Here is a 10,609-nt window from a genome sequence, read left to right on the forward strand (position 1 = left end):
CATCCATATTCTCAGCCTTTTCTATTAGTAAGGGGAGGCAGCTCTCTGCTCAGTGCTGTGGCTGTCATGGTTCCCATTCTTAATTCTCCTACAGGGAGTTTAGGTGCCTGACTCAGAGCTTTAGATTATATTCCAAGATGCTAGAGCCCAAAAAGTTTGACATCATGATGCTGATCATAACAATGTTTAAGTCCACTGTGGATTCCGCCTTTAGTAGCTAACTCCACTTGATTTAAATTAGAGAAGTATGCCCAGGGGTTCCTGAAAAAAATCCCAACAGACATCCAGATGGCTTTGAAAATATGGCCCTTAGTTACTAGTATGAAAAAAAGATACAATGCCTAATAGCTTAGTCTGTAGCTAGTGTTCTGTATAGCATATCCACCTCCTACACACCTCTTAAGATTAAGTAAAATACAGAAGTGGGGAGAATAGTTATTCTTGATTTGCTGAAAAAGTAAAAGCACCACAATGTTTACCCTACTCAATAAACACCAAAGGCATCTTCTCATTTTTTTATATATGATCTCTCATCCCAGAGGATCTCAAAATCACTGAACATGTTTCAAAACCTTTCCACCCAGCAATGAAATTCAGGCACTTTACCCTCCAGTCTGGAAGGCAGCAGCTGTTAAAAAGCACTCTGCTTCCTTGTGTAGCAGCTCAGGACAGAGTGGGAGCACTTTATCTAACAGAGCCCATCAGACCTCATGTTCACAGAAGAGCAGTGAGATACCTGAGCTAACTTTAAATGAGTTAGTTTGTTCACTCAAAGTCATCCAACACCACCAGCACAGAGCTCCTACCATGGTTAGACCCTTCCCATACTCCAGCTAGTTTGTTTAAAGATAGTTTACATACCTCCACATTCCATTACAGTATGCAGTGCAGATCCACTCTGAACCACCCAAATTACCCACATTTGTTACCAAATTTGTAATTTACCCAAAGTATTTAGGCAGGCACCTGGGGTTGTAGTCCTCCCTCCCCCCCACCCCATTAAACTCACTTTTTAAATGGTTTTGAGCTTGTCAAATACTGGGAACAAAACCAGAGCTTGATGATAAAACAGCACTGCAGCTGTTTTGTAACATCCCGCATAAGAACAATAGCCTAAAGAAGTGAGGCTGAATTCAGCAAAATTAGAGTGAGAGGTAGTAAGAGAGACGTGGTAGGCAAGGAAGAAGGTTCTAACCAAGATATGAGAGGAGACAGTGAGTCAGGGAGGAGGAAAACTCCAGAAAGTTTTTCAGGCCACAGTGCCTGCACAGAAGACAACTCCAACACCAAATTTGCTTAGCTGTCTAGAGGAACAAAGCAGGGACTGGTGCTATATGAATGGAGAGAAGGAAGGAAGGAAGGAAGGAAGCAAAGACAACAGTGGCTGAAGACAGGATGAGGCCAAGAGAATTTACAGAAACAAGGAAGTCCATTCTGAAGCAGCCTCTGGAACAAACAGACATCAGAAAACAAGGATGATGTGGTTACTTGTTTTTGTAAGTAGGACAATGACATTATAAAACCAAGAGGTTTCCAATCTCAGCGTGACACCTTCAATATAGAAGGTAAAGAAAGAAAAAGAAATCCATGGGCTCACGCTGTCAAAGGGAACAATTTAGCAAGGAGAGTTAAGTTATTGTCAGTCTAATGACAGTTGTACAATTTGTGCTACTGATAGCTAAATACAATACACGTGGTACTGACATTCAAAATGCTATCACTTCTTGCCCCAGCAAAAGAAAAAGATTTTAGCAATAGACTGTATGGGGACAATTGACTTCAGTGGAGCTAGTCCAGGGATGACTATGGTTCCTGCTGGCGTAATGATTTTAAATGGAGCGTTTCAGGTTCATTTGAGAGAGCTGTTTTTAGCTCAGTTGCAGGCAAAGTATGTGTTCAAATATTTTTTGGAAGACACAGGTTATTCCCCACAATAGGGTACTACTGCTTTTTACATTTAAATGGCATTCACCAAAAAACAAAAAAACAACTTCTATCAGCAATGCAGGATGCCAGACAAATAATCCTCAAAAAGGAAATACCAACACAGATGTATGGGGGCCACGATGAGAAATGCAGAATTTTGGGGACTCAGAAGGTGACATCATAAACAGAACTTAACAAAAAAACTAACTGCTCCGATGTCCAAGAACTCCTTGGCATCTAAAAATTTCCATTTCAACCAGATGGGATTCACACTTCTCCCACTGCTCAGGACAGTGCCCTCACCACGGGGCTATCAAACAGTTGGGGTATGTGGAGGAGAACACCTTCCATCCCTCCTCTTTAAAGTGGGCTGTTATGTAGGAAGGAACTCAAGATCCACAGGGTCAGAGAAAGCCAAAGCGAGTCTGACACTGCAGCCCACAGGTGAGGGCACTCCTTCACAAGTCTTGGGTCCTGGTCCCTGCTTCCAACACTGTTTATGTATGTTTTTGTGTTAATGAGTCATTGGATAAAATGACACACAAAACAAACTGACGTTCAACCAAGCAAGCCAAAAGAATGAACAGCAGGAAAACAAAAGGGACAGCAGCGAGAAAAATCACCACACGTCACAAAAGTGTTTGTGAACAGCACTGTTACTCAGATCTAATCATAATGATGCACAATGAGAAACAATAAGGAAGTAGCATCCCATCAGAAATGTTACTGATGTCCTAACTTTGGGTTTATAAGAGACATCTGCCTTTTCATTTGTAGCACTGTTTGAAGAGTGTCCATAAGACCTTACATCTGGCATTTAGGTGGCTTGTGGGGATGGTTATATTGAGATTTCAACCTCCAGTTTTCTGGTTCAAATATGGCTCAGGTGGCTAGTGATCAAAAGACATCACCATTAGATAGTTGTTCTGTTGCTGGACAGGTGACCTGAGTGCACTTCTAAAGTGCGCATATGGCCACATGGTAAGAAACCAAAACTAGCACCTTCTTCAGGGAGAACTAATAAAATAGTCATCAAGAAAATGGCATGCTCGAGGTATAAATACAGAAGTACCGAAGTACTATACAAAGGCCTTTAAGGCCAAAAGAATAAAAATTAAAATAAAAAAACCTGTAGTTCCCCACTGCCTCTGCACCCCCTGCCTCTCCCTCCACTGCCTCCTGGCAGCTTCAGGCCCCTGCCCCACAGCCCCCTCTCTCCCACCACCCGCCCTTACCCTTCCTCCAGTGCAGGCAAGTTACATCACCACTCAAGCTTGGACCACAGAGCATGGCCCCCACTAGACCCCATAGCAGCATGGAGCTGGCATGACTTATGAGGACAGGTGGGAGCTACGATCTATGCCTCAAGTTGAAGCAGGGATGGAGCCTGCCAGTGTCACAGCAAGAATGCCACCCCCTGCCTCCCGATCTGCCTACCCCCTTACTGCCTTCTTCATTGCCTGTCTTATAAGTTGTTCGTGTATAAAATCTAAGCATCGTCTTAAATTCAGGCTCATCTTGTATTCTGGTAAATACAGGAAGTTTTCTAGCAACAGTTCTTAGCATGTTTTTTTTATTTTTTTAATGCAAGCTACACAGAGCATTTATACTAGTGTCACACAGATTGCTTTAAAAATGGAGACGACCTTTACCTCCATTGTGCTTTTTGTCTTTTCATTTTCCTTCAATTTAGCCAAAGCCTCCTTGAGTTCCTGCGATGTAAATGAATTTGAGTCAATATCCACCTTGTCCAGCCTTGCAGAAAAAACAAAACATTTGTTATGTAGGGGAATAATTATTTTTTTTAAGGAAGAAAGAACAACACAGCAATGAACCTTTTCCTGGAGAAAATATTGGGAACTAGAATTTCCCCATATATTGCATATAACATACTAGCAAGTTAATGCTACAAGTAATATCCAGTGCTTAAGTCTGAAGTGTGGCTTTAAGACCCTTTATCTTTACAGTGATCTTTGCTTGGCAACTGAAAGACCCTCAATGTTAAGTTTTAAGATTCAGAGTGTAGGCTCAGTGGCATAAAAGCCATAGGATTGCACGATGTTTGGGCAGTTCATTAGTTTCCCTGGTGTGGACCAGGTACTGACAGTTGCCATGACAAACGGTGATCCTCTGTGATAGAATTTGGAAATCCATATGTGAAATTTTGAAAAGCCGTATGCAAACCCAGAATCTCAATTTCTAACATACAATAAAAACAATTTCAATTTATGGCCCTTGGCTACCATCTAGGGATATATAAACTAGGAAATATTTTATAAACAAACAAAAAGTAGCACAGTTGTCCCCAGAACTGTCAAAGACCATATGCTCATAAGATATGGGTGCATTTAGTTCCAGAGCTGGAAGCAGGGATCTTGGTTTTCTCAGTTTAAAAATCCCAAATTCTCTGATAAAACCCCCCAAAATTCTCTGTTTTATTGATATATTTATAATTTTAAAGCAATTTGGAAAACTAACAGTGGCTTAATTATTATAATAAAATATTTTGGCATTAATTTCAAATTTTTTTTTCATCATGGAAAAATCAGAGCTTCACCTACCCCTCTCACTCACCAGGACAAGGGTCCAGCTCTGGCTGTCCCAGCCCTGCCCACTGCCTCAAGGCACTGAGCAGCCCTGATATGCCAGTGCTCTGCCCCTGCCCCTTCCCATGATGCTGCCCCTCAGTCCTGACCTGCAGCCCTTCATCGCTGCCAGTGCCCCTCATGCCCAACCTGTAGCCCTCTGGCCCTGCTGGTGCCCTTCACTCCTAAACCACAGCCCTTCCATCCCCACCAGGACCCCTCACTCTCAACCTGCAGCCCCCTGTCCCCTTGTAGCTGCCAGAGCTATAGGACCTAGTGGCTGCATCCTGCCCGCTCTCTGTTTTGTGGGTGCCAGCCACAGCTGACCAGCAGCACCTGAGCCCCAGCTGCCACAGCCAGAGCAGAACTTGGGCCCCTCAACCCCACAGGCAGCACAGCTGGTGCACACCCAAGCACACCCCATGGGAAGCAAGGGTGGGGAACAATTCAGGCTCCCCACCTTGCTGTCCTCCACCCAGGGGCCTCTGCAACCCAATGGGCAGGACCTGATGCAGGCGGGCAGGGTGGGAAGACTTGGTGCCACCACCAGCACAGCTGGGAGCCCTGTGCCAGCCACACTGCCATGGTGAGGCACACCCCCTTCCTACCCAGCAACAGCAGATGGGTGAGGGGAGACAACTCCATGTCACTGCCACCCCCACTGCTACTGAGTGGGCAGGGGGTGCCTTGCCATGGTGGTACAGCTGACATGGGGATTCTGGCAGTGCTGGCAGCAGCACCAAACCTCCCCGCCCTGCACTGCAATCCTGTACCTAGCCCCACCCCCTGGGCCACAGAGGTGGCAGGCTGCAGCCACATGCCTGCTGTGGGTGCACGTGCAGATCTCTGTCCTGATCCCCCGGCCGGGCCCTGCAGCTGTGCATTCTGGCCCCGGGCACTGCCTCCAGCCCCAGATGCCAACCCTGCCCCAGTCCATCCCTTGCTGTGGCTACTGCCACCTCAAACTGCCCCCACTGTGCCCCTCTCCCCATAGACTAATCTGCCGGCAGGAGGAGCTGCTGGCTGGCTGTACTGCTGGCCATGTACATGTGTGCACACATGTATGTGGTGCCCCTTACACCCCACTTCCCCCAGGCCCGGGCCCGGGCAAGTAGTCCCTTGCAGGCTGGAACTCTGCCAGCCTATAAGGGGAAATCCATGGTTTCCCACGTTTTGCTCCTTTAAAGGAAAAAAATCTGCATTTTTCCACAGAAAACCTGGATCCCAGCTCATAACCAAAACGTAGGGTTGGGCTGCATGTAATTCAAAAATCAAGAGGGAAACATGCTCTCCTGGAAACAATGTGTGCTACTGGCCATGAATTGCCCCAACCTCCTCCTACAGATTTAGAGCAACTAATTTTGGTATCATGTGCTTTTGCGCTAGTAAAAGGAAACCTAAAGGCTGGGATTTCCCCAAATGAACAAGCTTCTGCACGCTTGGCAGGGGGCACAGAATGGCAGCACTAGTATATTGAAGAAAAATAAGTCTTCCTACGTTCACAAAATCTGTCATTGTAAAAACTGCACACAGGGAAACATAGGTGCAAGCAACATATTTTAGACAATTTTATAAAAATTGATATAGTGAATGCTGGTGACATCTTGAATGCGTGTCAGCAAGGCCTGACATTTAAATGGCTGCTTAGAGCTGATGCACATTGGCAAGTAAACAACATGTTGCATCTGACTCTGCAGTAGAATAAACAAAGCGTACTCTAAGATGCCCTTCTGCATAAAGTTCTCAAAAAATATTTTTCATCCCGCTGCTACAGAAGATTTAAACAAACAAAAGGATACCTACTAGAAACTACATGCCAGATTCAGTTTCAGAATCATGGCATGAAAATCTATGAACATGTCTCCAAATACATCAGAAAGGCATTTTGCTACCTATGTCAAAAGGAAGCAACACAGTTAGGCCCCAGTTGTCTAAATGCTGAGCACCCAAAACTCCAATTAAAGTCCCTGAGATCTCTTGCTCCTAATAAAAGGAACAAAAATCAAACCCCCATGTACCTCTATACAGCAAAAAGGCAAGCAGTTCATTCTACCATACCTTTTCCTTTTTTTCTGGTCTTTCATGTCACTTTTTTCATTTGTGTTATCTGGAAGTTTGGCTTCTTTTTCTCCTGTCTGAAGATTTAATCGCACATGTAACCCTGCAGGAATAGCCTGACCTACAAACAAAGGTTAGATTATTTTAGGTCACATTTGTTCTTCTCAAGATTTAGCACGCTGTGTCCACTGAAGCCACACACTTCTATTCCAGTGCTGTACCACGAAGAGTCAAGCTTGCAAACCAAGTCCTGCATGAGGAAAGGGACCAGAATTATTCGCTGTTGCTCAAGTACCTCTCCCAATTCCTCATAATGCCATCTTGACATGGATGCAATTTAACCTCTGGAGACACAACTGTTAACATAGCTGACACTTTATCCCCCGACCACATCACACAGAACTCCTCAGTGAAATAGGGAGATTGGGTTAAGCAGACTTTCTGGTGAACAAAGGACACTGACTCTTACAAACATAGCTGTATGGGTTAATTTAGAGCCTGTATATTTGGAAAGACAGAAGCAGAATACTAGGCAAGGACAGAGAGGGTATAACAGCCACTACTACCTAGTTATGGTCATTACTTCCTTCCAAAATTTGACTTCAGCCAGGTATATTGTAGATCAGGGGTTGGTAACCTATGGCTCACAGGCCAGATCTAGCCTGAAAACATCTAATCTAGTCCACATTTTATTAAGGGCCTGCTGATTCTATAGCTGTTTCATCCAGTTTGTGTTTTGCTAATGGTGGGCTGATCACCTGCTCCAGCCAGATGCTGCAGCACACAAGAAGGGCTGCTCTTCCTAGCCGCAGCCTCTGCCCATGGTTGCTGGAGTGGCTGATGGGTAACGATGGCCCGTGCTACCAGTTGAGCTGTCTCTCCCTGTTCTAGATAAAAACCTGTTGCATTAGGTTTTGAGTTACCACATTAAAGGAATATTTGATCAACACTGAAATGCCAGAAAACTTTGGTGTCAGTAAACCACTAGGGTTAGATTTTAAAATCGATAGGATAGGATTTTACTTCACACCAAAAGATATAAAATACAGAGTTACGGTTAAATGCCCCTCCAGTGAGGTCACCACTAGCCAGGAATATTTCAGTATCTATACATATTCCAGTGATGAGAAGGAAATGGCAGCGTTTCATCCCATTTCCTTTCTGCTCTCTCTAACTACAAGAAACCAGCCTGACAGGTAGGGTGCAGCTGTAAAAGGTTTAGGAAGCAGTGCTTACTGACTACCGTATCCTTGCTCCCTTAGGATATTTTTTCTTAAATCTCTCTTTGTCTGTTTTGCTTATTCTACAAGATGTCTGGAATGAAGACCGATTGTTGCTGCACAAGAGATATATAATACTTCCTGCTAAAAAGAAGCAAACACAAACATAACTAACTCATAAATGTCTTCTCATAACAGGAAATCCTCCAGTCCAGAGAACTACTGGGTTGACTCCACCCACGCAAACCAAAGGTCTTTGTGCAGAATTATTCTTCCTAAGTAAACTTTGAATGCTTGCCATAGCAAAGACCAAAACCTAAGTTTAAAACCTAAAGCAACTAACAAGTGGATTTACAAAGGTTGGGGAAAGCCTACGCTGGAAGACTTTCTATTTTAACAGGGCCCTTTTATGATAAATCAGGTCTTTTCCCCAAGTATCTCTCTTTAGTAGGATGAGTTCTCCACCCCCCCCCCCAAGTTAAATATATAATTCCACTGTATATTAATTAGATCAAGGAAAGCAGACAAAGGCAGACTAAAGAAAGAAGTCTTTGCATTGGGGTGGGGGGGAAGCCTCACTTTACAGATTTGCCATCAGAGACTCATGGCTCAGGTAATACCACGGCTTCCTTTCCTGATGCAAACCAAGGCACAAGTGTATTTTGCATCATCTATCCCATTCATAGAGGATGGTATAGGACAACCTTTGGTATGAACTGCAGTGATAGGAATGACTGTTCTCCTAGTCAGGAAGTGGTTAGTAAAAGATTTTAAGAAAGGCTTTACAAAAGTTGAGAGAGAAAAGGATGCGTCTTATCTTCATTCTGTCATTCAAGAGCATGTTAAAGGTTTCTCAGCAAAAGAACACTTAAAATGCAATTACAAGGAAGATTGTCCAGGTACGTAAAAATCTGCCTGAAGTAGTAGTTAGTCGTATTAGTCTGAAGTCAGTCAGAAGGCCGGGTAGATATGCACCTTTACAGAATAGCTAAATAAGATTACATACAAGAGAGCACAAGCTTTTATGAACCCAAGCATCTGATGAAACGAACTGGGATTCATGAAAGTTTGTGCCCCACATACATAAATAATCTTATTTAGTTAGTCTATAGGGCTAAGTACAAACAGTCAAAAAGGCCAGAGGCTGAACAGATTCAATCTTCACAGATTACTTGAAGCTGCATAAATTGAACCAGAAGCAAGTGAACAGACATTTACTTTTGATTCTGGAAATGCAGCGACATGCCTGCAGCAGCCTAGACCAGAAATCAAGGGGCACTAGAGCACACCTCCCTGCTCAGCTGGATAAGACAGCTGGGCCAAAGCTAGCCTGCCCATCCTGCAAACTGGGGGAGATGCAAAGTATTCTGGGATGCTACAGAACTGGGAGTTATCTTGAATCTGGAGGGGATCTGGGGCAGAAGTTCAATAAACCGATTTAATCTAAATGAGTTAAGTCTAATACTACATCCATCCAGGTTAATCTTAAATAGGTTCCGGCCATTTTGAAAGCGGTTTAAGTGCACAACTTTTGTTGTGTTACAGATTTGAATCGGCTTCCGGTCACCTACACCAGTTTATGTGTAATTTCTGTTTCTAGCCTAAAGGTATATATTTTTACCTGAAAATCTTTGCGTGTCAGCCTCTCTTAGGATAAACACTACCTAGACTATGAGAAACATAAAGAGAAATCAAGGTTTTTTTAATCCCAAAACAAGCAGAATTCCTCACCAGGTCAGAGCACTAGAAATAGCTGAGGTTACAATGCAATACAGTGCAGTACAGTATATTCTAGCTTGCACATTCTGCATGCATCTGGCCATGTTAGTGTGCTCTGTTGCCAGGGGAGAGGAACAAGGCTGATGGTCCTTACTTAAAAGAAGCATTAAAAAGGGAAAGAAGCAGAGCACAGCATGCAGTAGGGCTGAATAGCTCCCATGTGACTATTTCTCTTAGTTTCTATTTTCAGCAAGCAGTAAATAAAAGCAAATGTGATTTCCAGGGTATGTGAGTTTACAAATGCAGCACAACTGAATTAAGGACTTTGTCATGAGAAAAGGGACACAAACATTTCTGCTTGTATTTCTTCATATATTTTTGAATAAAGTCTAGACATGCTCTGGGAGGCGGGCGCTTTAATTAGAGTGGCACTCTAATTAAAGAATCCAGAGAGTAATGTGCATCAGTGTCCCCACGCTGAAAAATGGTGGCAGGGGCACTTTAACTAAAGCCCGAACAAGCTGTAGTTAAAAAAAAGTATCCCCAACACCATTTTTCAGTGCAGGGATGCTGACATACAACACTGGAGTCTGCTGGAGCACAGTAATTACCATGCTACAGCAGACTCAATTAATCAAGTCTGCTCCAACACATTGTAATTACAGCGCGTTGGAGCAGCCTCAGTGTATGTGTATAGGTGCCCCAAGACTTCAGCAGCTCCAGGAGCAGAATTCTTAGGTTGGACACATTTAAAACAGTCAATCAAGGTTCCCCTTCTATGTTATGTGAGAAAGGAAGACACAGTCTCAGCAAACAGCTGCTCTTAAACGGTCTGCCAAAAGCAAAAAACAAAAGACTGCCCAATTTTTAACAATCTTTGTTTATTTGCCCTAAAATATTCCAGACATTTGGGACAGGGCAAAAACTCTTTTTGTGTGGTGTTTTAAATATTTTTTAATGGTGCTTTTCAGGATGGACCAACATATAAATCAGCACACAGGAAACCTTCATTTTATTTATTTATTTAAGTTTGCATCTTTTAGAAATTTTCCTTAAAAAAAAAAAAAAAAAAAAAAAAAAAAAAAAAAAATTTTTTTTTTG

General features: G+C 43.3%; 1 protein-coding gene across 3 annotated transcripts in view; it reads right to left on the reverse strand.

Moving 5' to 3' along the window:
- SIL1 (SIL1 nucleotide exchange factor) overlaps positions 1-10,609 on the reverse strand; it is a 312,127-nt gene that overhangs the window by 129,404 nt on the left and 172,114 nt on the right. For 2 of the 3 annotated variants that reach the window (XM_019506552.1, XM_019506553.1), the window contains exons 4-5: positions 6,570-6,690; positions 3,573-3,681 (exon numbers count right to left, since the gene is read on the reverse strand). In XM_019506552.1, coding sequence (XP_019362097.1) covers positions 3,573-3,681; positions 6,570-6,690 — 230 coding nt within the window. The remainder of the gene's footprint in view (positions 1-3,572; positions 3,682-6,569; positions 6,691-10,609) is intronic. The other variant, XM_019506554.1, reaches the window with a different exon arrangement.

The sequence above is a fragment of the Gavialis gangeticus genome, unplaced genomic scaffold (assembly GCF_001723915.1).
Source record: "Gavialis gangeticus isolate Ggan-Ray unplaced genomic scaffold, GavGan_comp1, whole genome shotgun sequence".
Taxonomy (NCBI): Eukaryota; Metazoa; Chordata; order Crocodylia; family Gavialidae; genus Gavialis; species Gavialis gangeticus.